General features: G+C 38.7%; 1 protein-coding gene across 1 annotated transcript in view; it reads left to right on the top strand.

The window, feature by feature from the left end:
* Window positions 1–26,919, top strand: part of MED14 (mediator complex subunit 14) — a 37,938-nt gene that overhangs the window by 7,952 nt on the left and 3,067 nt on the right. Inside the window, exons 3-30 of the mRNA XM_030477088.1 lie at window positions 114–219; window positions 924–1,097; window positions 1,863–1,992; window positions 3,841–3,969; window positions 4,342–4,449; window positions 5,988–6,120; window positions 6,656–6,806; window positions 9,015–9,126; window positions 9,727–9,852; window positions 10,719–10,797; window positions 12,382–12,541; window positions 12,945–13,139; window positions 13,715–13,849; window positions 14,239–14,315; window positions 16,209–16,369; window positions 16,670–16,816; window positions 16,904–16,995; window positions 18,163–18,315; window positions 18,535–18,804; window positions 20,077–20,232; window positions 20,794–20,905; window positions 21,531–21,662; window positions 22,667–22,849; window positions 23,469–23,704; window positions 24,175–24,354; window positions 24,547–24,654; window positions 25,084–25,209; window positions 25,817–26,006. Of these exons, the coding sequence (XP_030332948.1) occupies window positions 114–219; window positions 924–1,097; window positions 1,863–1,992; window positions 3,841–3,969; window positions 4,342–4,449; window positions 5,988–6,120; window positions 6,656–6,806; window positions 9,015–9,126; window positions 9,727–9,852; window positions 10,719–10,797; window positions 12,382–12,541; window positions 12,945–13,139; window positions 13,715–13,849; window positions 14,239–14,315; window positions 16,209–16,369; window positions 16,670–16,816; window positions 16,904–16,995; window positions 18,163–18,315; window positions 18,535–18,804; window positions 20,077–20,232; window positions 20,794–20,905; window positions 21,531–21,662; window positions 22,667–22,849; window positions 23,469–23,704; window positions 24,175–24,354; window positions 24,547–24,654; window positions 25,084–25,209; window positions 25,817–26,006 (4,061 nt within the window). The remainder of the gene's footprint in view (window positions 1–113; window positions 220–923; window positions 1,098–1,862; window positions 1,993–3,840; window positions 3,970–4,341; window positions 4,450–5,987; window positions 6,121–6,655; window positions 6,807–9,014; window positions 9,127–9,726; window positions 9,853–10,718; window positions 10,798–12,381; window positions 12,542–12,944; window positions 13,140–13,714; window positions 13,850–14,238; window positions 14,316–16,208; window positions 16,370–16,669; window positions 16,817–16,903; window positions 16,996–18,162; window positions 18,316–18,534; window positions 18,805–20,076; window positions 20,233–20,793; window positions 20,906–21,530; window positions 21,663–22,666; window positions 22,850–23,468; window positions 23,705–24,174; window positions 24,355–24,546; window positions 24,655–25,083; window positions 25,210–25,816; window positions 26,007–26,919) is intronic.

A 26,919-nucleotide genomic window follows, 5' to 3' on the forward strand; every position in this document is an offset into this window, starting at 1 on the left:
TTAACACAATTAGAAGTTATCATTACAGCTTTTTCTTTTATTGGCACAGAGTTTAAGTGCAGCTTTATTATAAATTGAGCACTGATTTTAATGTGCATTTGCTTTTTTTCCAGAAAAATAGAAATAGTGCAGTTTGCAAGTCGCACTCGTCAACTGTTTGTTCGTTTGTTAGCCTTAGTCAAATGGGCTAATAATGCTGGAAAGGTGGAAAAATGTGCGGTAAGTTTGCAACAGAGTTTGGTATGAAATTATCTCTAAGTCCTATGGGATTTTGGTACACCCTAACTTCTGCTCACTGTGGAAGTTAAAAAGAAAACAAAGCCTATTTCATAGGCAAACAAATATTAAATCATAACAGTTTCTTCCTATTTAAAAGCTGTATAATCTTGTCTTTTTAACAGTTTATGTTCCTAAAAACTCATCAATGACAAAAAATGAAATGCTTGTCTAGACAGAGTTTCAAGAGTGCTTTGGGCGTAGGCGGTAGGACAGGGAAGATGGTGATCAGTGTGTTAGTTCTTATTATCACTTTCATCCTGCTCTTGGTTAAATAAGAATAAAGTCCAGAATGTTGCAAAAAACAAGCCCCTAGTGATTACAAACAAGTATGGGTGCATTCCATTAGCAATCGTCAGATAAAGAGCTGTGAGGCTTTATAGATCCTCCACAGCATCAATAATGGCATGCAGATTTAAAGTGTCATGTATACAAATGTAAGAAACGGCCAGAATATTAATTCTTTATTTTATAGGTCCAATTACTTGAATTGGAAGTGACAGATAAAATCATCTTAGTTATGTGCACTAGATGAACCAAATATAAAGGGGCATTATTTTGTGCAATTTTATTTTTTGCCCACATACCCTTTTTTTTTTTCCTTCCTTTTTTTAATTTCTTTTCTTTTCCCTCCTTGTCCTTGACAGATGATATCAAGTTTTTTAGATCAGCAAGCTATTCTATTTGTGGACACTGCTGATCGTCTGGCATCGCTAGCTAGAGATGCTTTGGTTCATGCTCGTCTACCTAGTTTTGCTATCCCGTACGCTATTGATGTTCTGACAACTGGATCATACCCACGTCTGCCTACCTGCATTAGGGTAAATAATGCCACCGCACATTGGGGCGGGGAAATTCCCTGTACGGTATCAAATGCATGTTAATGAAACTAATTATCTATGTGCAAATGGAACTATAGTTTAATACAGGTGCCAAGTCTCCATAGAGACAGTTTCTCATGCAGAGCACTTCCTATTTGAACAAGTTATGCTTTCCAGTAAAATGTTCTCTCCATTTAAACTAGTTCTGCTCTAGGATGAGTATAGTAGCAACTCTTCTTCCTTGGTTCTTTAAGTATTTGCACATGCTAAGCCACCATCCTAGAAAAATGAGGTGTGAAAAGGAGACACAGACATCTGTTGTTCTTAGAGGTTTTGCCTGTGTTTAGAAATGTACCGAAGTACTTAACAGCTCTCTTTAATACTTCTGTCTTTTCTTACTGTTAAAATACAGAATAACAAGATTTTGTGAAGTAATATAAATAGTTGTGCCTGTGGCTTAGATCTATAGCTACACATAAGATTTGGCTTTCAAATCTTAGTATTAAAAAAAGTTTAGCCTGATGTAAGGCCCTGAATTTGTTTAATTGACCCAAGTTGATCAATTTTATTCAGTGGTCAGTCTCAGATAAAATGTAATCAACTAGAAAACAAATCTGAGTGTAAGATACAAAACATCACTCTGTGTGTAATGGCCTGTAGTATTTATATTTTTGGACTTCTAGTCTGGTTAGTTTTCACCATTGCTATTGTTGATGTATTACACATGTTTGAGATATACAGACTTATTTGTGTTTATTTTAACAGGATAAAATAATCCCTCCTGACCCAATAACAAAGAGTGAGAAACAAACCACACTTCACCAGCTAAACCAGATTCTTCGACATCGACTAGTGACTACAGATCTCCCTCCACAGCTGGCAAATCTTACAGTTGGTAGGAAATTGAATTACTTTTTGAAGAACACATTATTGCAGGCTGATTTAAAATTGTTGCTTTAGTGATAAAACAAAGCTAAAAGATAGCTTAACTGAGACGATTAGCCATGCTCATCTATTAAGGCTGCAAGTGTGTTTCTATATGACACCAAAATATGTTTTCCCCTTTTGAAAACTGAGAGCACTGATAACACTGCTGAAATATTATTTACTTTCAAGAAGAAATCCTGTGCAGGTAATGGCAAAATGTTGTAGACATGGTCTTGCTCTTTCAGCAGATGTGTTATGGAAGAGTCTTAGGCCGAACAATGTAACTGCTTTATCTTATTTTAAAATGCAACTTAATTAAACTGTTAAGTCTTTCTTTGAACTTTATCTTAAACAAGTCACTCTAATGTTGCTTTTTTAATCTGTTTTGATATTCATCTTCATGCATAGAATTGTTGGTATTTATGCATGCCTTTTGTTCTGTGTCTGCCTACAGTGCCACATCTCTTAATCTGTTTTCAGATCCCTATTTTAACCCATTTACATTTAGCTCAAGTAGTGGTAGACATTAAGACGACCATTTTTACAGGCAGGATGGCTATAAACTGGACTAGGTTGTTGCAGAATCACAGAGAATAGGGCAGGAATGGACCTAGTCCGTTGAACTAAGACAAGGTTAGCCATGTGTAAACTGTACCTCACAGACTTAAATTGATGATCTTTCTGAAAAATCTTAGTATAGTTTTCACTGGTCCCTATATGAATGTTTGCAATACCAGCATTAGAGCCATTTTTGTCTAACAAAAGTGTAACTGGATATATGTTTAAGCCCTTCAGATTTTTCATTTGACTAAGTATTTCAATGACTATTAGTTTCTGGTTTGGGCTTTGATTTGTTTTAAGAGCATGTCTGGGATGCTTTTGGAAATGAAACTTTGAGTTAAAATGGTTAAAATTTCTATAGGAATATTTCTGTGTGTCTATAATTGCGAATGTATATGGCATGTTATGTTAAGTGGCTGAGAAGAAGGCTGGTCCACAGGTCACAATAAGGACTTGTACTAAATAGTTTGCTCTGCTACTCATTCTCTTTATGACCTTGCTTATGTAAATTGGACAGTCTTTGTTCCTAGCTCTTGAAACTGATAGCACTCTCCACAAAGGTGTGAGGATTAATTAGATAGCGTGTATAATCTTTGATTGTGTGCATATATATATATGAATTATGCAAAAATTATCTTCCTCACATGAAAATTGAGTTATAATATTTTAATGTTAAACAAATGGTTTGCAGTGAGATATGTTTCTGGGGCTAGATTTCAGCCTAGGCTGAGATCAGGTTCTGAACCTCTTTTTGAATAGTGCTTAAAGTATTCATTGTTGATGTAGCAAAGAATTGGAAAAATTAAGCCAGACATTTTATTTGTGTAACTTGTCAGGCTGGTAGTCAGCTCAGTGTTACTCTGTCTTATAGTAGCACAAGTGTTAACAAGTTATTGTGACTAAAGTACTGCTGTTCAGGGCAGTTTGATACATGTGTCTGTGCTGCTTATTGACACTGGTTCTGATGCAGAAGCAACTGTGAAGTCTTCAGAGCTGCACAGAAACAGATGCAACAGAGCAGAAACCATAGGGCAGTAATCCATTGTGAATGCCAGAAGCTACCACACTGATGTTTTGAGGCATCTCAAGGACAGGTTGGACGGGGCTTTGGGCAACCTGTTCTAGTGGAAGGTGTCACTGCCCATGGCAGGGGATTAGAACTGGATGGTCTTTAAGATCCCTTCCAACCCAAACCATTCTATGATTCTGTGATCTTAAGAGACTGAGTGAAATAAAGCATTCTTTTCTTCTTTAGCCAATGGCCGTGTGAAGTTCCGAGTTGAGGGTGAGTTTGAGGCCACCTTGACAGTGATGGGTGATGACCCTGACATCCCCTGGCGCCTTCTCAAACTGGAAATATTGGTTGAAGACAAGGAAACTGGTGGTAAAAAAAGAAAAATCAATCGTTAACAGTTTCTTTTTAACATGTTCATCTCTGATGCTGTATAAGTCTTGCTTACCAGGTCTTTTGCATATCACAACTTAGATAACAAGGCTGTATATGTATATGTATTTTCTTGTTTTAACCTTGCTCTATATGCTTTTAATGCCTTAACAATGGTAGACTGTGACAGTGTAGTAGTCTGAAATTCCTAGAGTAAACCAAGGATTTTGTTATTTTATTAGAAATTCTGGTATGGAAAGTGCTCAGTATAGTTGTCTTTTTTCTTTTTTGTTTTTTAATTTATTAATTTAATTATTTAAAAGACTAGTTTCCTGATGTCTAATGGGATTTATTTTTTTTAATTCATGGAAGATGGTCGAGCCTTGGTTCACAGCATGCAGATCAACTTCATCCATCAGTTGGTCCAGTCAAGGCTGTTTGCTGATGAAAAGCCACTTCAGGACATGTACAACTGTCTGCGTATCCTTCTGAAAGTTGCTTCTGAATAAGCTTTTTAATGTAGCCTTGCTCTTCCTAGTAGCTGGAGGTCAAGAAAGATGGATTCCCTATTAAGCTAGGAGGAAATGTCTGGATGTGGAGTAAAAATGATAGCCTTGGAAACAGTTATGCTCAGGTGCCAGCATGCAAAATTTGATTTCACACACTTAATCAACAAAGGTAAAGGTTCGGTACTCAAGACAGCAGGTCGTGTGGTAAGTCAGTCCAGCAGCAGCTGGCTGCATGTGCTAATTTCAGAGGTAGAGTACAGTAGTGACTTGGAAGGTATGTGAGCTGACAATTCTTGCTGCCAAGAACTGCAGTGAGGTGATGATGTGCTAACTGTATTGCACCTGTGTGAAAAATAAGGTGAGATACAGCATGTGCAGGAAGTTATTTACTACATGCAAAGGGCAAATTTTTTGACAATGAGAAACAGTTTTCAGTGAAACAGTTTCTGCAGAAACAAAATGGAATCGTGTTATTCTAGGGTGACCATGGGAGACGGGGCTAGTGGTAACTATAGGGTGAATTAAATTTGTTAGTAATCTTCTTTTCCCTAAAAGATTATCAGAGCTAAAATCTATGAAACAAAACTATTGTGACACTCTTGTCTAACACCCTGCCCTAGATAAGAGGTTGGTTGGTTTGTTTTGTTTTAAAAAAAGGCAAAAAACCCTTGAGAAATATTTGATGTTTACATGTCTTTATCTCTGGAGTAGTGTCTCTGGAATAGTACTTTAGCGTGTTTTCAGACAGCATCCTGTCTGACTGTTATGGAATAGTTAGGGTTGGAAAGGACCTTAAGATCATCTCGTTCCAAGCCCCTGCCATGGGCAGTGATGCCTCACATTAGACCATGTCGCTCAAGGCCCTGTCCAGCCTGGCCTTGAACACTGCCAGGGATGGAGCATTTTCCAGTTCTTTGGGCAACCTGTTCCAGTGCCTCACCACCCTCACAGTAAAGAACTTCTTCCTTATATCTAACCTGAACTTCCCCTATTTAGGTTTGAGCCCATTCCCCCTTGTCCTATTGCTCCAGTCCCTGATGAAGAGTCCTTCTCCAGCATCCTTGTAGGCCCCCTTCATATATTGGAAGGCTGCTGTGAGGTCTCCATGCAGCCTTCTCCAGGCTGAACAGCCCCAGCTCTCTCAGCCTGTATTCATACAGGAGGTGCTCCAGCCCTCCTCTGGACTTGCTCTAACAGCTCCATGTCCTCCTTAGGTGGGGACACCAGAACTGTACACAATACTCCAAGTGAGGTCTCACGAGAGCAGAGTAGAGGGACAGGATCACCTCCTTCGACCTGCTGGTCACGCTCCTTTTGATACAGCCCAGCATACGGTTGCCTTTCTGAGCTGCGAGCGCACACTGCTGGCTCATGTTGAGCTTCTTGTCAACCAACACCCCCAAGTCCTCTCCGCAGGGCTGCAACGGCTGCTGTCCATTTTTGTGACAAATGGATTTATGTAGTATACAGACTTTTGAGAAGTCTTATTTTCTTAACGTAGTTCATTAGACTCCTTCTGCTTAGCACTTCAGTTGGAAGTGTTGCATTCACAAACACTAATGCTGATCAGGGAGCGCTGGGGCGACCTCGTGCAAGTGGAGCGATATCATGCAGGGAAATGTCTCTCGCTCTCTGTTTGGAAGTAAGTTGATTTTTAAAGGGCTGTTAGCAAACAATAAATGAAATAAAAAGAGGGTTTTCATTTACTAAGCTTGAGCCATAATTTTCAGAAATGTACTTTCTTTTTGATGTGGCACTCCTAAATTTTGTAATTAAGTGCCTAAACATGTTGCTTGACTTGCAGAGAAGTGAATGATGTACATTAATGTACAGGAGAAAAATTGATACGGTTATAACTCAGCTTGTATTTATGTGAACATCTAAATTAATTAGTTGTCAGTCTTTTACTATATTTATTGCTTGACTTGCACTTGATAAAATCTAAAAAACCAATCCAGATGTTCTTCTGATTGTGTTTAATTTGCAGCCATCTAAAACTTCTTTATATGGCTATAGTTTACCAGCAGTTCTGCATTAAAATGTAAAACAAATGTGGTTTTTTTTCAGTTCAGTTGACGTAGTCTTATTTTTAACCAGAATTCTCAGAATCAAGGATTAGCTACTGAGAAGCGTATTTTCTACTATTTCAGTTACATGGTTTAATTATTGTCTTTAAGTCAACAGGTGCTTGGAAGGAAAACAGGGACTGCATCTGTTCATAAGGTCACTATTAAGATTGATGAAACTGATGTCTCAAAACCCTTACAAATATCTCATGAGCCTCCACTGCCAGCCTGTGATTCCAAACTGATGGAAAGAGCCATGAAGGTAAAGCTTTGCTTTGCAGCAGGCATCTACTTTTACAAATCAAAACCATAAAAATCCTTTGCATTGTCAGCTTGTTTCACTTTAATTCTATTTAAAGAGGTGTTTCTAAGATTTCTAGTGAGCAGATCAACTAGGTTGTGTTGTCTTTATGTTGGGACCTAAAATTGCTGTTACAAATTAATTGGCTTTTACCTCATCTTAAAAATTACACTTACTTCACAGTGCATTATGTACCACTTACGAGACAGAATGTTGAGGCTGGAGGGAAACAGCAGCAAAATTTCACTTATGGTTAGCGTTTGGCTTGAAATGCTTTATCGACAGGAAAGGGAAGAACTGGCTGTCATCTCTATCTTCCTGGAGATGCTGCATAAACTTCCTCTGAAAGCTTCCCCATGTCACTAGAGTTGGCAACCCAGCAGTGCTGTTCGCTTTCAAAAATCTCGCATTATGATTTGGAAATCTTGTGCAGAAGAGCGAGCATCATTTGCTTGTTACAAGTGTTAGGCGAAGGTTGGTTTTACATTATCACTAACTAGATCACATCATGTGGCCTGTCTTACAGAACTTTCTACTGATGATAGCCTTCACCTACTGTACATACTTTGTATTTGAGCCTCTTGGCCCATCTTGTTTACTAGGTCTGACAGACAAGTCGCTATATGGTGAATGTCAAGAACTTCATATGTTTGGGCTACAGAGGCATGTGGGAAACTTAGTGGAGCATAGTAGCCTTTTACTATACTTGTAGAGTAGAAATTCTACTATTAGTATAGTAAATATATACTAAATTTACTTGTTTAATAACCTAAATTAGCACATTTAGGCTACTAAATACTCAGTTAATTTAGTGAAGATGCTATATTTATGCCTAAATCCAGGAAAATATGCTTTATCTAGAATATCTGCTGAAGTTCCACAAGAGCTGATGCAATCTAAGTCACCGAATCAGGCCTACAGACTGTAGTTTAAGATATGAGGCTACTGTAAATTTGAGATTTATCAAAGTTAATGCTGACTCCCTCTATAACTATTTGAGCTTAAAAAAGTGATCAGTTATGGTATATACACCTCTGTTCTAGTGTTTGAAATATAATCTCAGCTGTGATGATGTAGATAGCACACTGTTTCTGTTTATTTAAGATATTATATAAAACAGTGGCACGAATAAATGTATTTGTGTAAGGAGGTTATTATATATTAACCTACTGAAAATTGGATATAGCTGTAGAACCTGTAGTCAATAGCAAGGAAGATTTAACTCATAGCAGCTGCTGAGTTGAAATGCTCTTGTGGATGTATAAACAGTTAATTTTTAGGGCCTTGTTTTGGAAAGCTGATCTTTAGGAGGAGATCATTCTGCTATATACAAAAGCATGTACTGAAATTCTGTATAATTCTGTTGTGGTGTAAACCTCTTCTGCATTTATCTCATGATAGAATAAAATTCAAGATCAATTCACCTTAAAAAGTTTCCAAAGCAGTGTGAAGTTAACTAGAAAAAGGTGTTTTGCAGTAATCTGTAGCTTTGTTTATTCAAAATATGTAAATAATATGACTGTCATATGAATGGATCTAAACACAAATGCTTTAATTTAGGTTGCACAAGTAAGCTACAGTGAATATAAGTGATAGCATAAGCTTCAGCACTGGCAGTACAACAGCCTCTAGATACTCCTGGGTTTAGCAGCGGCTGCAGCTGCATCTTCACTGCATCGTTACCTTGTTAGCAGGACTAAGACTAATGTGTTGTATTTCATGTTACAGCTACATATTTGTTTATGTAGAGGCAACCATATTCTCATAGAGTGTTGTTTTGGGGGTATGTGGTTGTTTGGGTTTTTTTTCCTTAGCCTATAACTGGATAAAAAGATGCATGCTAAGTTGGAAAATACTCCAGCCTTAATCCAGAACAAGTAGGTCTACACATGGAGTGGTAATAGCATAGTTTGTGAAGCTTCTTTTCTTTTGCATTTTCTTCTAGTCTTCTGTCAAAAACCCTCCCACTGCCTGCTGCAGGCACAATCATATGTTGTTTTGTTGTATTTTATAGTGATCCAAATACTCAAGTTAGTAGTTCACTTGGTTCACCACAGTTCTAAGCAAATTCTTTCTGAAGTGATTCTGAAGTAGCTTTGTTCCAGTGTGCTAATGCATAAAGTCTACACATCAAATTTGGACTTGCTCAAGTACACTCCTTTTTTACAGATTGACCACCTATCAATAGAAAAACTCCTAATAGACAGTGTCCATGCAAGATCTCATCAAAAACTCCAGGAGCTGAAAGCCATTCTTAAGAGCTACAATGTTAATGACAACTGTATGTGCTTTATACTGAAGTTTGTCTCAAGTGTATTTCTATTTGTGCCTAGCAATGGTTTCCTTTTTTCTTAGTGTTTCTTGGTTTTGTAATTTTTTCATATTTTTTATTTAAATTAAAGGGAGATGTGTTCAGAATTAACAAGACAACTTTAAGTTATTCTGTATTGATAACTGTAAAATAATTACACATCTAATTATACCTCTAAATGCAGAATAATAGATGAAGCTGGTAGAGCATTATAGTCTGGGTTGAAAGTTTTCTACTGTAAAACTTGTACATGTTCAGAATTGAAAGCAAATCCTTCACTGTCTTGAGCTAGCTTTGGATGAAACTTTGCTTAAACTGTTGTTGAAACTGTTGGAATTTGAATTGATCTTATATCTTTAATAATCTCCTTCAAATTTTGCCTGTTTTTTGCTTGTTTGATACTAGCACTGTTTTCGCAGAGAAATTCTTATATTGTTTATGCTAACAGTGTAATAATGTGCAAGTGAAGATTGCTTCTATAAAAACAAACTGGTTTTGTGATGATAATGGGCTGAGTTTTAATATGATGAGCTTGAATCTTGTGTAACATTAACATAAATTTTTGTTTAGCATTCATTGAGACGGCTCTTCCAACTCTTGTAATTCCAATTTTGGAACCATGTGGTCGATCAGAGTGCCTGCATGTATTTGTTGATCTCCATTCTGGAATGTTTCAACTAATGCTGTATGGTGTTGGTAAGTAGGTGCAAAGCAGGATGTATTTAATATCTTGCAAAAATCTTTCATTCTGAAGTAATTTTGTGTGAACAATTCTGTTAATCTGCAAAGTTCTGTAAGTAAATAACAATAATGCAAATGAACATCCCACTGGGGTCATCATTTAGGTATTTGAGTTTTAAGGAACCAAGAAGTGAATCTTTGTGCTGAAGAGCCACAGTTCAGTTAGGTATGTTTTACGAGAACAACAGGCTAAATATTGTTAGGCATCATTGCAAGGCATGTTCTTTACTGCTTATGATTCGTGGGTTGTGCTATTAATGGATGCAGTCATTTCGTATGGACCTGATTAAGAATTGTATTATGTGACTTTACACATCTTGAGTTACTGTTGAAGTCTTAACTTCAGGTTTCATACTACTTAAGAAAAGAAGTGAGTTCTTTTAGTTTATTTGCCTAATAACATACTGCTGTGGTTTTACAAGCATTATGGGTCATTTGTTGTGTATTAATCTCTCTGTTCACAATGAGCCACATAGAGAAGACAAGAGGCAACAGTTACAAGTTGCACCAGGAGAGGTTTCATCTCAATACAAGAGTTTTTTTGCAGTGAAAACAGTCATTCACTGGAACAGCTTCCCCAGGGATGTATGGAGTCCTCACCACTAGAGGTTTTCAAGATGCAATTGGACAGGGTGTTAGATAGTCTCATCTAGGCTTCCTTTCCCATGAAAGGTTGGACCAGATGATCTTTCAATGGCCCTTCCAGCCTGGGCTGTTCTATGATTCTGTGATTAATTGTTAAATCAGATAAGACACATTAAAAAGTCAAAAATTTTTTTGAAGTCCAGATGTTAAGACCATTCATTTACCTAATGTTGCAGATCAACTGACACTTGATGACATAGAGAAGTCTGTTAATGATGATATGAAACGCATCATTCCTTGGCTGCAGCAGCTCAAGTAAGTGACTTGAATGATTTGCTTAGTTTTCATAAATGAACTACCATATTTGTATTTTGCATGATCACACTTGCATGGCTTTGTGTTTTACCACAATAGGGCATATACTTTCTCACTGTGCTAAGCAACCCTAAGTATTTTCCATCTGCTCTAAATGGGTGGTAGAAATTCTAGTTTTGCTTGGAGTTGATTCCATAGGCCTCCTTTAGCCCTCTTACACGTAGCCTCATGCATTGGTATGCACATACTCTGCATGAAGTCTTTTCACTTGAAGTCAGTAGCAGATGACTTGCTTTCTGAGGATCTCATTTTGTGTTCATGTTCATTTTCTATCATCTCCTTTATTCCACCCTGTTTCTACCACTGAATGGCTTGTTTCTCAGCAAGAACATCTCCCTTCTCACAATATAGAGGAAAAACCAGGAAGTGGCCTAGGACGATTTAAATAATATCTTTTTATCTGCTAATACTTCAGCGCTTGGTGGTTTAAACCTCTCATCTTCCTTCTGTACAGCCCTGAGATTTAAGCACAAGATAGATTTGGCTCCCATAAGAGGTTGTAGCAAATAATACAAATACAATTTGCATCTGCATGAAAACTTAAGTTCCACCTGCTCTGTCATTTTGGAAATTCCCAGTACTCTGAGCTAATTGCAGGGTGAAACCTCTATTTGAGGAATGTTGCTTCTAAAAGAAGCATGATGACGCATGAAGTGCTGGCACCCTGGAGAAACTAATCAACCTCCCTTTGTTATAAATTATGTACTTGAGATAATTGCTTGGGTAGTGCTGCACTTTTTGAGGAAGCTAGACAGATCCATGAAATGTCTTTTAGGACAGCTATAGCTAACATGTATCTACAAGAATAAACGTGGTGTGTCATGATGGAGGGATGCTCAGCACCCACACTTTCCACTGCTGGTTTCAGTGGAAGGTTAACTGAAAAACCAAGTCACATTTCTGAGCCCCTTTCAAGCTTAGCTGGGCTTTCTGGCCTTTCGCTATAGCCAAAATCCATTAGAATAGAACAAAGTTTAATTCCAAACATTAGAATAATTTGGTGTCTTGCATGTGGTTCTTCATGTCCAGACTTACTCAGGTGAATGAGTTTGTTGATAGCATAATGCAAAGTGACATCCAGCTTTGGTTACTTTTTACTGTATCGCTTACCAGCATATGGGAGCAAAGATTTTCCTTTCCATACCAAAAAATAATTGAAGATCCCCAATTGTAAAATAACTGTAATCTGCATGGTTTTTAATTTGTCCCTTTGTTTTTTATATTGCAATTTCATATTGTAGTGTATAAAAATGTATGTATTCTTTCAGCAAAAAATTTCAGGGCTTTTTAAATTAACAGCTATCTTTTACTCAAACTGAAGACAAGATATGGACATAGTAATAAGAAAATACAAACTCTTCTCACAAATCATCAGTGTGATTTTTCTGTATATAACTTGTACAGCAATGATAGATGTTGACTTAGAATACGACTGACTTAATTTGACACTAATGCTCTAAACAGCAGTGTACTAGAATAATTTAAAACAGCCTCAGGGTACTAATGCCTTTCTTTCAATGCAAGGTTCTGGCTCGGACAGCAACGTTGCAAACAGTCTATAAAGCATCTGCCTACAGTGAGCAGTGAAACTCTTCAACTAGCTAATCATGCTAGCCATCCAGTGGGAAAGCTTTCCAAACACAAACTGTTTATCAAACTCACTCGCCTTCCACAGTACTACATTGTAAGTAACTGAAAAATGCTTCTGTCTTTTGCTCTCAGTCATGGATATACCAGACAGTTTTTCTGTTGCACTGTTAACTCTAACATTAGGAACCAAGTCACCAATGTAACCCTCAACTCTCCTCTCTCCCTCCCTTCTCTCATTCAGTGGGTTTATTAAGGAGTCAGGCTTATAGAGGGGAGGGCACATAAAGTTTAATTGCTCAGCAACCTTCTCAGCAACCGTTCTCTGTATGTTTCCTGAAAGTTTAGTTGTCTTTCTCTTCTTGGATCCCTTTCCTAGCCACAGTACTAATATCTTGAAAAAGACTATGTCTTTCCTTTGACAGGGAGAGGATAGGAACTGATGTAGACGTATTTTTAGCTTGAGGGTTTTTTCAATTTGTTGTTTTGTTTTAATTTAGGTTGTAGAGATGTTTGATGTTCCTGGCAACCCCACGGAACTAGAGTACAAGTACTATTTTCTCTCAGTGAGCTATGCTGAAGGAGATGACAGCCCTGCTACTGCACTTTTACTACAGCAGTTCAAACCAAACATTGAAGAGTTGGTACTAGACACAAAAAGTGGGAAACAAATGAAAAGTGGTGTCAAGCGCAAGGTATGTGCTTCAAAAGCCATTGGGCTGGTTGTAGAGCATGAAAGCTAAACACGTGTTCTGAGCATTGATACCAGCTTTAGTAGTGGTATTTCAAAAGTTTGTGTGGCTTACATCCTGCTTGTATTGCAGCTTGGTTCTCTGGGCTGCTTCCCTAGGGAGATGTTGGGAAACTATTTTGCAACAGTCGTCTTTCAATTCATGCTAGGCCTTGTCAGCTGTTGTAAAGAACCAAGGCAGAGCACTATGCAGAGGTAGCTAGAGTAGCTTGTGTACACAGAGCACTGGTATCTGCGCCATGTGCTTTGCGCCGTGTAGATGTAGTCTTTGAAAGACTTGCAGGGCTGATAAGTGTTACTTCTGGGGTCAGCCTGCATGGCTTAGTGATATGTAAATACTGTTTTAAGGAAGGAGGTGATTTTAAAATTACTCCAACTGAATTGCTTCAGTCCTGAAGTACCAGATCCTTTCAGTAGATTGTGCTAAGGATGTGATTCATTTAAAACTTGGATGAGTGAAATTATTCTCTGATATCTTTTCCAAATGTGCAAGTACATTTGTATTTATTTTAATTCTAGCTATCTGGTGATCCATGTTCCGTAGAACCTAAGAAACCAAAACGGTCGGGAGAAATGTGTGCCTTCAATAAAGTGCTAGCTCATATTGTAGCCATGTGTGATACAAATATGCCATTTATAGGGCTTCGTATGGAGGTATGTGTTAAAAAATACTTTGTTTTCTTCTTCCTCTCTACTGCTCCTGATTCTCTTGTCTAGACGTGGCTATTCAGTGAACTTGTTCACTTTGGAGTTCCCCCACCAGCTGAGCCTGGTCGCTCTACGCTTGTTAGAGCTAGTTCTCTAATACCAAGCACCATAAAAAGCTTGAAAAGTTGAGGGAAAAGGGAAAATGAGAATGAAGGACAGTCGTGGGAGGGTTTGGGAGACAGCTTTATGCCAGATTTGCACAGACTCTTTTTTGGATTTCCAATGCTTGAAGATGTGAAACAGCTGTTACCCTTGGGGGGGTGGTGGAGGAATCCTCGGAAAGTTATTTTGCTTGACTTTTTGCTTGGGATAACATTTTTCTTTTTCATTCCTAGTTATCTAATATGGACATTCCTCACCAGGGAGTACAAGTAGAAGGAGATGGCTTCAGCCATGCAATACGTTTGCTAAAGTAAGAGGCTATGCTCCTGCATTTTCATTTTATTACTGTACATATGCTTGAGAGAAAGAAAGGATTGTTTGGAGAGTAACACTAAATTCGGGCAGGATTTTGGTTTGGGATTTTTTGTTGCTTGTTGGTTTTGGTTTTTGTTTTGTGGATCTTTTTTCATTATTGTGTGTCTTGCACTCTCATGTGAAGCAGTGCTGGAGAAAAGAAAATAAGAGACGCAGAGCCAACTATGATTTTGTTTTCCTTCATTAGCTTAAACTGGGGAGGTCTGAAAACAGCCTGACAGTCCTCAATCCTAAAATCAAGGCAGTGCTCAGGAAGATGCAGTGATGGTTCGTGAACATGTAATTGCAATTTTAGATCAGATCAGAGGCCTACATACGCCATATGTTGTTTGACAATTACCAGTATGTGATGCTGCTGATGAGAATACAAGGAATCCCGAAAAAGACAATTGCATGGTAAAAAGCTTGCAGAGAAAACATCTGAGAATCATACAGTAATTTGAGCATGGAAAGGACCTGTAGAGATCATCTGGTCCAACTTTCTGCTCAAAGCAAGATTGATCAGCTGTGTTTTCCAATCTTCAAAGGTTTTTGTGCCCTCCCTGGGCACCGCAATCTCAGATACTGACTAGAGGAGAGTTAGTCACTTGATTCCCTGGCTAATACAGCCCAGGATATAGGGGTCTGATGCTGCAGATTCCTGTTCAGTTTGTATGTCTGGGCCCCAAGTTCCTTTTCTGCAGAGCTGCCACCCTGCTAGTCAGTCCCCACACTGCTATTGCTTGAGGTTATTTGGGCCCAAGTGCAGGACTTTGCATTATTTTTGTTGAACTTCATGAGGTTCCTGTTAACTTCTTCTTCCACCCATTTGAGGTCTCTTTGAATGGAAGCCCTGTCCTCCAGCATGTTAAGTGTTCCCTTCAGTTTGGCACCATCTACAAACTTGCTATTCCTTTGCATCATGTAGGTTATTGAAATAGTTAAGTATTGGCTTCTGTTAACCCTGAGGAATGCTAGCCACAGCCAGCCACTAATTGCATCTGCAACTATTGACCACAGTGCAGTGGACCTTGCAGTCCAGCCAGTTTTTCATACTTCTTTGAGCCTACTTCAAGCCTCACCACTTAAATTTTGGATTGTGTTATGAAGTAAAACAGGCTATATTAGTATAAAACACAAAAACCCCTAAACTTCAAAGACAACTTCTAGAGTAAAATTTTCTTAACTCCTTTTATGCTGTAGAAATGTACAGTGATATAAAGGCATCAGTCTCTAAATGCATCAGGCCCTATCTTTTTAATTTTGCATACAAACAGAGTAGTAGTGAGAATTGTGAGCTGAAGTTAAGGGTGGTATATGAAGTTTCTGGATAGATTCTCAAGGGATTTGAAAAAGTGTGGAATGTTTTTATTTAAGCTTTATTTGGTCTATTGACTGAGCTCAAGTCTCACACTGGGATATGTATAAATTAGTGGGTACTAAGGTAACTGCCAGGTCATTCATTGCTCTTAGAGCAAGCTTGTTCTAGAAGGCAGATTCATTAATTCAGGTTACCACAGAACTTACATATTTTCATCTTTTTTGTCTTGTTTCTCTGTATAAAAGCTTTATATTGGTGTGCTTTTACTTCACCAGGAGATAAGGGTGATTCAAGAGATCCATATAAAAATTGGTCTTAACTCAGAGTGTTTTTGTAACACACTTATTACAGCCCTTGAAAAGGAATAGGATATCTCACTGTGCAGTCTAGCTGCCTTTGCTGTTGATTTGTTCATTCTTTCATGTCCAGACTTGGAAGTCCTTCAGGAAATGTTGGAAGGTAGTATTTTTAGTTTTGGAACTGTACTGTGTGTAATTGAGGGTTGGTGTTTTTTTTTATCATGGATAGAATTCCTCCCTGTAAAGGTGTAAACGAGGAAACACAGAAGGCTCTGGACCGATCTCTTCTTGATTGCACTTTCCGATTACAAGGTAGAAATAATCGCACATGGGTGGCTGAGCTGGTGTTTGCAAACTGTCCACTTAATAGCACTTCATCAAGGGAGCAAGGTAAGTTTTATTTAGGAAAACTGGTACGTTTTGCGTCTTTGTAGTTTGCATTGTTTGTTCCAGTAGTTCTAATGTTTTGGAGTTACTGAACAACTGTTTGCTCTTAAGATTTCTAATAAACCACAGTGTACCTGAAAAACAAATTTTGACTGCTGAGTTTAATATACTTAAATATATTATTAAATATATTATATATTTAAAAATACTTCGTGGTCACTTGCTACAGTTCACTCATAGTCTGTAAACCACAGTTTAGGAACCACTAGTTTAATCAGTATTTACCATCTCCTCACGCTGCAGGACCAACCCGTCATGTTTACCTGACGTATGAAAATCAGTTGTCTGAACCAGTTGGAGGTCGCAAAGTTGTTGAGACGTTCCTTAATGACTGGAACAGTATCGCTCGGCTGTATGAATGTGTCCTGGAGTTTGCACGGTCCCTACCAGGTACAGAAATCACCTCCCGTTTGTGAAAATTACATGTTTACAGATTACTGTCGTTTTCTCACTGTCTTTTCTCTCCTCTCTTCAAAGACATACCCAACCACTTAAATGTGTTTTCAGAAGTTCGTATCTACAATTACCGAAAACTTATCCTTTGTTATGGAACTACCAAGGGGAGCTCAGTAAGTAACTCTAAAGTGCACTTAAAATGTATATTTGAAAACACAAACTAGAGTTCTCAGAATTGTGCTGCCAAATATGTCTTTGTAATACATTATTGTGGAATTAATATTGATGAATGTAGAAAAGAGAGAGGGTGCCAGCTTGCTGATTTGGCAGGTTACTACATGTTCAGAATCTTTGAGGATTTGTATATATATTTGTGCTTTAAATTGTGGGAAGGACAATTGTGTGCTTCTGATTGAGGAAAGCTGGTGTGGCAGCCTTTTTCCAATAAACTTATTGTAAGTGTTGCTGCTGGTCACTGCTGTAGTGGGATATATGGAGATATATACATATATAAATATATATATATATAAGCTGAGTGCCTAATTCTGCCTTAGAAGAAAAGACTCTTAACAACCTTTTAAATATAGTATTTTGCTTTCAAAAGAGAAGATCCTTCATTATTTTTAGCGATGCTGTTCCCTTGTTCAGAACTCTAGCTTACTCTCTAATATTTGAATTTACAGCTTATTACTTACTTTGTAATCAACTGACTACTTGTTCACACCCTTGCCTTGAATGCAAGGTAGAGGAGGAAGTAGGTGCACATGTATTAGACTAAGAATATATTTTTGTGTGCAACTGATGCAAAGTAGCTGACGCACTTGAAATTTGCTTCCTGAAAGATTTGTGTGTTCATGTTCTAAGCTGAATTTTTAAGAGTATTTCTATGTGCATTTTACTGGGACAGTTAATAAGTAGCTAGAGTAGGATTCTGTGTGGATTCTGCATGTGACTTCCTTACACGTTAGTATGTCCAGTTCTTGTGTGCTGTGACTGAGAAAACCAGTCCACCTCCAGCAACTCATTAATCAGTTCTCTGCAGCATGAATGTATCAAGTTTAATTTTCTGTATCTTGCCTTTGGCAGAAAAGGCTGTTTTTCTTTCTGGTTGGCTTGCTGAAATAGTTCTCCAGTTTTGTGATTGCCAACAATCCAGCTAGCTAAATGGATGTTAAAGCTAACAGCGCTATTTTTTTCCCCATAACCTCAGCAACTTTTGAGGAAGGTAAATTAAGAATCTGTTGAGGTTTGAGGAAAAAAATTAAAGCAGACCAGCTTTCTTGTTATAACCTCGTAGTCATTATACTTTCCAAGACCGTTTTATGTTCTTAATATTGCAGATCAGCATTCAGTGGAACTTCATACTCCAGAAGTTCCACATTTCACTGGGAACTGTTGGCCCAAACTCAGGTTGCAGTAACTGTCACAACACAATTCTGCACCAGCTCCAGGAGATGTTTAATAAAACACCAAATGTGATGCAGTTGTTACAGGTAAGGTTTTAAAACTGCTCTCAAGCAAAGTACAAGATAATTTAGAGCTGAATTCAGATTAAACTGTTCTCTTTGAAATTACATGTGTGTGTTATTGTTTATGGATCTCATTGGCAGAAGGTGGCTTGGGGAAGATTGTATTCCTCTCCCATGTCCCATTTTCCCTGACCTTTACTCAAAGGTAAGCTACCTGATCTCTCAATATCTGTTCTCTCTCAGGTTTTGTTTGACACTCAGGCTCCATTAAATGCCATCAACAAACTTCCAACTGTGCCCATGCTGGGTCTGACTCAACGCACCAACACTGCCTATCAGTGTTTCTCCATTCTGCCACAGTCACCCACGCATATCAGGCTGGCGTTTAGGAATATGTACTGCATCGACATCTACTGCCGGAGTCGTGGTGTTGTGGCGATACGTGATGGGGCGTACAGTCTCTTTGACAACAGCAAAATAGTTGAAGGATTTTACCCTGCGCCTGGATTAAAGGTGACCATTTCTGTGTTTTCTTTTATGTTATAAGCAAATGAGCTTCTAACTTGGAAGTATGGGTCTGATGTGAAGAGCTGCAGTCCTTCCAAAATTCTGAGCACAAATCTATTGATTTATCAGTAAATTTGTTAAGTAGTTGAGATTTAAACATTTCCTTTAAGAGAACTGGCATCAAGTGTTGGGGCTTTTTTTTCTTATGTAGTAAAACAGTATAGAGGCTTCTTCAGGCATCCTTTTGTTAAAACCTGCAGAAGCTTTGTAACTAGGCTAGATGTGTTCTCCAGGATTAGCAACAACTGCTCCTCACAAACTATGTTGTGTGGCAGGACAGTGCTCATGTGTTGCAGGTGAGGAAATGCTCCTTGTTAAGTGATTCTAGACAGAAACTTCTCTTTTAAGATAGTTTCTATCATTGTGTGGCAGGAGCCTGTGGCTTTTCTTCCGAATATACTACTGGTTTGCTCTTCCTGAAAAAATGCACACTGACAGAATACCTTAGCTGAGGGCAGCTTATACCAGTGCTAGTTGTACAGAAATATTGGGAAGCGGCACCCATTGTGAAACAGGATAGTTTGCTAATTTTTTTTTTTCTGACAGTTGCAACTGAATATTCATTCTCTGGTACTGCATGTGGCTGATCCTCAACATCTACCTTTTTCATGAATTCCAAGAGGAAGGCCAATGGGAAGAGGAAGGGGACTGTAGATACCAGTGGAAAGTATAAGCAAACGAAATTGGGAAAGTAGAGGAGGAAGTATATCAAGAGGATGGGCAAATTCCTCTGGGTACAACAGAATACAATGGAGGGGACGACCTGGGTGTTCTTACCCAAACAGGGCAGTTGTAGGTCTGATACAAAAGCTCGCTAGGTTCTGGATACTGCTGAGTTGTTCTGGAACAGCTTTTTTTGAGTGTAGGCTTTTCCTTATATTTCAGGAAAAATAAAACTGTTGGTATATGACTAGAGATATTTCATATTAATGAGCAAGGTGTCTTGTTTGGTGGTGATGCAAGATGCCCCTTTTTTAAAAAAGAAAAAGGGAATCACACTTAAATATCCACTGAGAAGCTCTGTTTATGAACTGATCTATTTTGCAAACTATTCATACTGCGTATAATGAATGCCCCCTAGTAGTTAGTTCTAGAGACCTGCCTGTTTCTTACATCCTGTAGCTGATAAAGATAGTATTAAAGCTCATCAAGTACTGCGCTCATTTATGTAATAAAATTTAAATGGGGGAATTGCTAACAAAACTGATTTTTCCACAGACATTCCTGAACATGTTTGTTGACAGCAATCAGGATGCACGAAGACGATCTGTAAATGAAGACGATAACCCACCTTCTCCGATTGGAGGAGACATGATGGATTCTTTGATATCACAGCTTCAACCCCAGCAGCCACTGCAGCAACCACAACAACAGGTACCCTTCAGGCAAAATAAGCAATGTTTATTGTCTTCCACAACTGCAGGTTTCTAAGAACTTAAGTTCTAAAAAGATTAGCAGTAAAAAATGGAAAGGGAGACTATAAAACTGCTCTGCTGTGGAATTCCCCTTGGGGCAAAACATATTAATTTATTTTGCCATTTCTCATTCCAGTGTAAATAGCCCATAGCGTATGAACAGCAGCTTTGGAAGGTCACATGAGACTTGTTGCTTTAGAAGCAAAGGACTGAGGGAGGGAAAATGACTGTTTAAGGTAAAAGATGGAAGGAAGAGTCAGGAGGCTTTGCTGTTATGGGGCAGATAAAAAGGAATGAGATGCAGAGGTATTACGTCTTGAGGAGAAACTGCAAAAATTCACTGGCAAAAATAGTGAGCGCTGAACAAGGTGGTATAGAGAATCAAGCTACTATGTTGATGGACCTATAAGATTTCATAGGCAGGGACCAAACTCTCATTAGTATTCTTGTGCACATACTGAACTTTAGTTGTAGTACAGAGTGATAAAAATTTTTTGTTGTCCTGTGTTGACAATTTCAGCCATTTGCGAAACAGGCAGGAGCCTCGGGAGCATACCCGCTTACTTCACCACCCACCTCCTATCACAACACAGTAACGCCATCTCCGTCTATGATGCACACTCAGTCACCAGGTAAGATGGCTGAGAGTTTATATGCTAATCAGGTGCTGGAAATATAAACGCAGCTCTTTGTGCATGTCTTTTCTGTTACTTGAGCTGTGTTTGGCTCCAAGTTAGCCAAGAGACTGCACCTTATATTGTAGGAAAATAGCAAAGTCTTGCCATGCATGTTTTGGAAAGTTACATTTTGAAGCTAAAACAAACAAAAAAATCCATGAAACAGTCATCTTTAAATGTGTAATATTTGGAACTGTTTCATTCTTACAGCTTACAACTTGCTCAGATCAAAACCTGTTAATTTTAAATACCTGCTTCTCCAGAAAAGCTTTTTAACACCAAAGCTTTCTGCTCCCAGCTGTTACACACAACAGCTGAAAATACTTAAATTTGGGGAATGGCTGGGCAGGGGGAAATGCCATTCTTCAAGCCAAATATGTTGGAAAGTGAGTGGTGAATCAATCTGGAAAATATATCGCTCATGCATGTACAAACTAAAGCCTTTTGAATGCAAAACAAATTCTTGTGAATCATGTTTGCTATCTCCCAAGAAAAAGAGATAACCGTGGCAGTTGATAGAAAAAATTGTAACAGAAAAATGGGAAATGTGTATGGTGAGTGATGTGATGTCTTTGATTAGGAAATTTGCATGCTGCAAGCTCACCTAGTGGAGCTTTGAGAGCACCATCACCAGCATCCTTTGGTCCAACTCCTTCACCTTCCTCTCTTGGAATCACAATGGGACAGACAGCTAACTTTGCCAGCCCACATGGTGAGTTTTTTACTGGCAGGAGTATGTATTAGTGACAAGGAGCAGATTTGCTTCTTGAAATTAAGTCTTCAAGAGCAGACTTGGGTTTTGTAATTAGCTTAAGTAGTTGTTTTCATATGCGTGGGTGTAAGTCTTAGCAGTAGTCAAAAGTGGCTGCATGGCACATTAAAGTGTTCCTAACATTTTAAAAATTGACTATCAGTCACTCTTTCCTGCTTACTAATGTGGGGAAATTCCATGTGGTGGTGTAGCAGAACAATGGCTGCAGCTTTTAATGAGCGTTGTCTCTTGTTAGATTAGTTAATGTGTTTTCACTGCTTATGTTTCCTGGAGAAGTAACTGGAACAGGTTAGAAACTTGAATACTGGCCATTTGAAAACACTGTCAGAGTCCTGCTGGTTTGACTCTGTGTGAGTAACATGCCTTTTGGTTGTTGCCTTTATTAAGTTTTTCTGGAAAGCTGCCAAAAGAATTGTTTGTTATAATCACAGTGCATTGGAAACCATTCCATAGATCACAATAAGTGAACAGTTCAGATTGTAATTTTAGAGCATGAGTTTAACTGTCAAGATGAAGAAAGTGAAATAGATATACAGCGGACTGTTTAAGAAGTTCACTCTGATCAGTCTGTATAGCAGAGTACAAAACCTAAGATACTTTTGGGGAGATAACTGCAAGATACTGAATAGGTGAGGAACGGTCTGAGGCTTTCATTGGCTAAGGAGCAGTAGAAGTCCAGGTCTATAGGCAAGAGCTCTTTTTAGTTTAGTACCTGTTACATGTTGAACAGGCCCATTTGCTTTAACGTTCAATTTTATTTTAGTTTTTAAAAAATACAACTAGAAAAATCTTGAATCTGTGTCTTGGGGGTTTTTTTATATCACTTTGTTTTTTATGTATATCACTTTCATGCTTTACAGATTTTGGTAAGCCTTTTTTAGATTTCTAGATTACAAAACCTTGTAATTTGTTAAAAAATAATAATAATTTCATAACATCTGTAGGTACGATAGACCCAAGCTCGCCATACACTATGATGTCACCCAGTCAGCGTGCAGGGAACTGGCCAGGATCTCCTCAGGTCTCTGGTCCATCACCAGCAGCACGGATGCCTGGAATGTCACCAGCCAACCCTTCCCTCCATTCACCTGTCCCAGATGCCTCTCATTCCCCACGAGCTGGAACAAGTAAGCTATGACTGTGAAACACTAATGTTTAGCATTTCTAGTTCTGTTCTTTCTGATAGTTTTGTGTGTCAGCCTAACAGCCCTTACTGCCTTGTATAGTAAAATATCTAAAGAAATTAAGCCTTTATTCTGTCCTAGTTCAAATTGGAAAATTAATCAAATCATACAGCAGGATTGATACCTCTTGATGCACTGCAGAGAGAAGTCTTAAACTACTGAGCTCTGTGACTCAGAGAAGATTCTTTGGAATGGAAGCAATGATAGGCATATTTGCCTACCCAGATACTGACTTTTCACATCGTAGAGTTGTAATGCTTCTTTTGCACAACTGATTTAGCCATCTTTACATGTCATTGAGTTTGTTGTACAAACCTGCTATCTTTGCAGAAAGAGGAAAAGGGAGTAGGATTTTTATGTTGCTGAGACTCTCTGCATGGGTGGAGGGTCAAAATGCCAATTCTTTGCCTATCTGTTGGCTGTCACTAGCCAGCCAAATTCTTAAACAAACTTTGGCCCAGAGAACTCACTGCTTGTATAGTGACAGCAAATAAAATGAACACACATCTTATGCTACAGCTTAAATACTTCCTTACTGCAAGTACTTTTTCCATGTCAATAGGTTCCCAAGCAATGCCAACTAGCATGCCTCCACCTCGTAAACTACCTCAGCGCTCTTGGGCTGCATCCATACCTACAATCCTCACCCACAGTGCCTTGAATATTCTGCTGTTGCCCTCTCCTACCCCTGGGCTTGTACCGGGACTAGCTGGCAGCTATCTTTGCTCCCCTCTTGAGCGATTCCTTGGATCAGTTATTATGAGGAGGCATCTTCAGAGGATCATACAACAGGAAACGGTATGATTTAGGTTGTTTTAATATTGACCTGCGAGTATGATTTCACAACTGTTGCTCTTCATGCTTCTGTACTCCATGTCTTTCAAATCAGGCACAAACTGAAATGCTTCATATGTGATAAATATTTGCTCTATGTCCCTTGAGAGTTAACTAGAACAGCCACAGGGTTACTGTGGATGCCACTACTTAGCAGGAGCCTCAATGAAATTAGCTACTAGTTGGCAGTAACTGAACTACTCAGTCATGAATGTTGCTTTAGCATTTGGGACAGACAGTGTGCACCTCTTCACTTCTTTGGCATTGGTTCAGTGACATAAAAAGAAGCCAAATCTTGCATAAGCTTCGTTCTCAAGGCAATTTTACCTGTTTCTTTCTGTAAAGAGGGCAGATTGATCACTACAGTCTTGGAAGTGAATGTGTACGTGCTATTTATGAATGAATGATAGAATGTGATACTTCCTTTTATGCAGCTACAGTTAATAAACTCCAATGAACCAGGTGTAATTATGTTTAAGACGGAGGCACTGAAGTGCAGGGTTGCTCTCAATCCCAAAACCAACCAGACCTTGCAACTGAAAGTAACACCTGAAAACACAGGACAGTGGAAATCGGAGGAGTTACAAGTTCTGGAGAAGTTCTTTGAAACAAGGGTATGTACTCAAATCATAACTGTTTATGTGCATTACTGTTAATCTCTATTGCTTTTTTAAGTGGTACTGTTGACATTCATTGGCATGTGTAAGGCCTGCAGGATATAAAATGAAAGCTGTGCATGCTGGTTACCATATTAAATGATACAGCTATTATCTAAATAGGCAGTACTAAATAGTGTCTTTCTTTAGGTTGCAGGACCACCTTTTAAAGCAAACACACTAATAGCCTTCACAAAATTACTAGGGGCTCCAACGCATATCCTCAGGGACTGCGTACACATCATGAAACTTGAGCTGGTAAGTTAACTCTTCTATTTAGTTCTTTGGTTATTATATTTTAAAATAAAAGGTGCTGTATCTTTATCTGTAAACACATACATCAATCTAAATTTATATATATGTTATTTGGTGTTAATAAAGAAGTTTCAATTTTACTACTAGCTCTCCTGGAAACTCCCAAAATTTCTCCTCTAAACTGATGATTTTGAGAAACCTCAGGCACATGACTGCATAATAGGCACATGCATAGGCTGGCTGGAATCTTTCTGATTGTATTCTTGTTTACCCTATGCTTAATTCTTTCTGAGTCATTCTGAAACCTGGCAACATCTGCAAGTTTAGCTAGAAAGGTACATTCTACTTTCTAACACTCCCCTAGTTCACCACCACGTATGTCACTGATGAAGACCTTTGCTGTTCTTTCTCTGTGCTGCTCTTTCTAAACAGTTCCCTGATCAGGCGAGTCAGCTGAAATGGAATGTGCAGTTTTGTTTAACAATTCCTCCCAGTGCACCGCCAATTGCGCCTCCAGGAACACCTGCTGTTGTGCTGAAATCCAAAATGTTGTTTTTTGTAAGTAGAGTTATCTGTTTTAAAATTTCGTGGGCTGCATGTCTTTGAAATCATCACGGGTTAGTAGCCAAACATAAGCAAGCTATATCTGAAAACTGTAATAGCTAAAAATGTTCTGCCGTTTGGAAGCATTTCTTTTCCGTAGTGAGTTCAGTTAGTATTCCTGTTCTCCCTCCTATAAAAGCACAACAACTCTTCATGTTTTGTGTTCTTGGGGAGATGTTGACAGTATATAAACTTCAGTTCCCTCTGGGCTGCGGGTACCTTTGAATGTTCAGCTGCTGGATATGTTGCTCTTCTTAGAGGTTCTAACCATGCAAATTAAGTGATGCACAGATTTGCAGTGCTGGGAAAGGATAGGAGGAATGAGATGTTTAGAACACATCTACATCAGTGTCATTTCTAAGGCAGCGCTCACTGTAGGGTGCTTTGGAGAAGAAAATAGCCTACACCTGATTGATAACTTCCCTGATACAGAATCGATGTCTGAAAACTGAGGGGATGGAAGTGCATGCTGTCTGTAGGCCTAGAGTGTTTAACTGTATCAGAAGTTGCACCGAAGTACGTGGTCATTCGGTTTAACACACTTTTTGATTCTTTCCCGCAGCTCCAGCTAACACAGAAAACAACAGTCCCACAGGAAGCTGTTAGTATTATTGTCCCAATTATTTATGATATGGCTTCGGGTACAACGCAACAGGCTGACATTCCGAGGCAGCAGAACTCTTCTGTTGCTGCTCCAATGATGGTTAGCAATATTCTAAAGAGGTTTGCTGAACTGAATTCACCACGAGCAGGTACTGTACATGTCCAGTAGATACATTCTCTTCACCCAGACATCTGTGACAAATCTCCAGTGTCAAACTAAACCTCTCTTAAGTCTGAATTCTTCTTGGTTTCTATCATATTTCTTTAGTGATTACAAACTCCTGATGTGACAGGCAGTACGTACCTTAATAGCAAGTACTGGCAACACAGCAGAAGGTTACACTGATGATGTAGGCTGGATTTTGCTGTTCTGCCAGTGATAGAATGCACCTCTTGTTGGCCCAACTCTTGCTGCACAGCAGGAGTCACACTTTTTAACAAATGGGCCCAGAACGAGTCACAAGAAATATGCTATGGTCAAGTGTTAGTTTTCATGGCTAAGTCTTAAGTTATTGAGCCTAACAGTAGAAATAAAGGGATGTTAAAGTAGTTATCAGAACTTGTCCACGTGCTGTGAATGATTAAAAAGTAACTGGAGTGATTGTATACTCCTTTGTCAGTGTGTGCACTAACAGAGGCGCATACAGTTCTGTCCACCAAATGTGCTGTGAAGTGTTTGAGCTAAATAGGTTGTTCTAAATGTTCTTTGGCCCCTAGGTAGTGCACTGTGAGCAACATTGTGCTTTGATTTCCCTCGTTTGTCATGCTTTGGGTTTTTTTGTAGTATCTGAAACATTGAACAACAGTAGCAGGTTCTTTGGGCAGCATGGTGTCTGTAAGCAGTGGTTTGGGGTCTGTTAATACACAGATGGCTCATAAGAACAATAACTTTCAGTTCTGCTGTAGTTACATGCTGAAGAACAAAGCCTTTTTTCCAATAATCCAGTGAATAGATTGAAGTTGTGAATCCAGAGGTTGAATTCTACTTCTGTTCTGTATAATTATTCATCTCGTTGTTATGCAGTAATTTTAACTATGCTTGATGGTTCATTTCGATTGCTA

The sequence above is a fragment of the Strigops habroptila genome, chromosome 2 (assembly GCF_004027225.2).
Source record: "Strigops habroptila isolate Jane chromosome 2, bStrHab1.2.pri, whole genome shotgun sequence".
NCBI lineage: Eukaryota > Metazoa > Chordata > Aves > Psittaciformes > Psittacidae > Strigops > Strigops habroptila.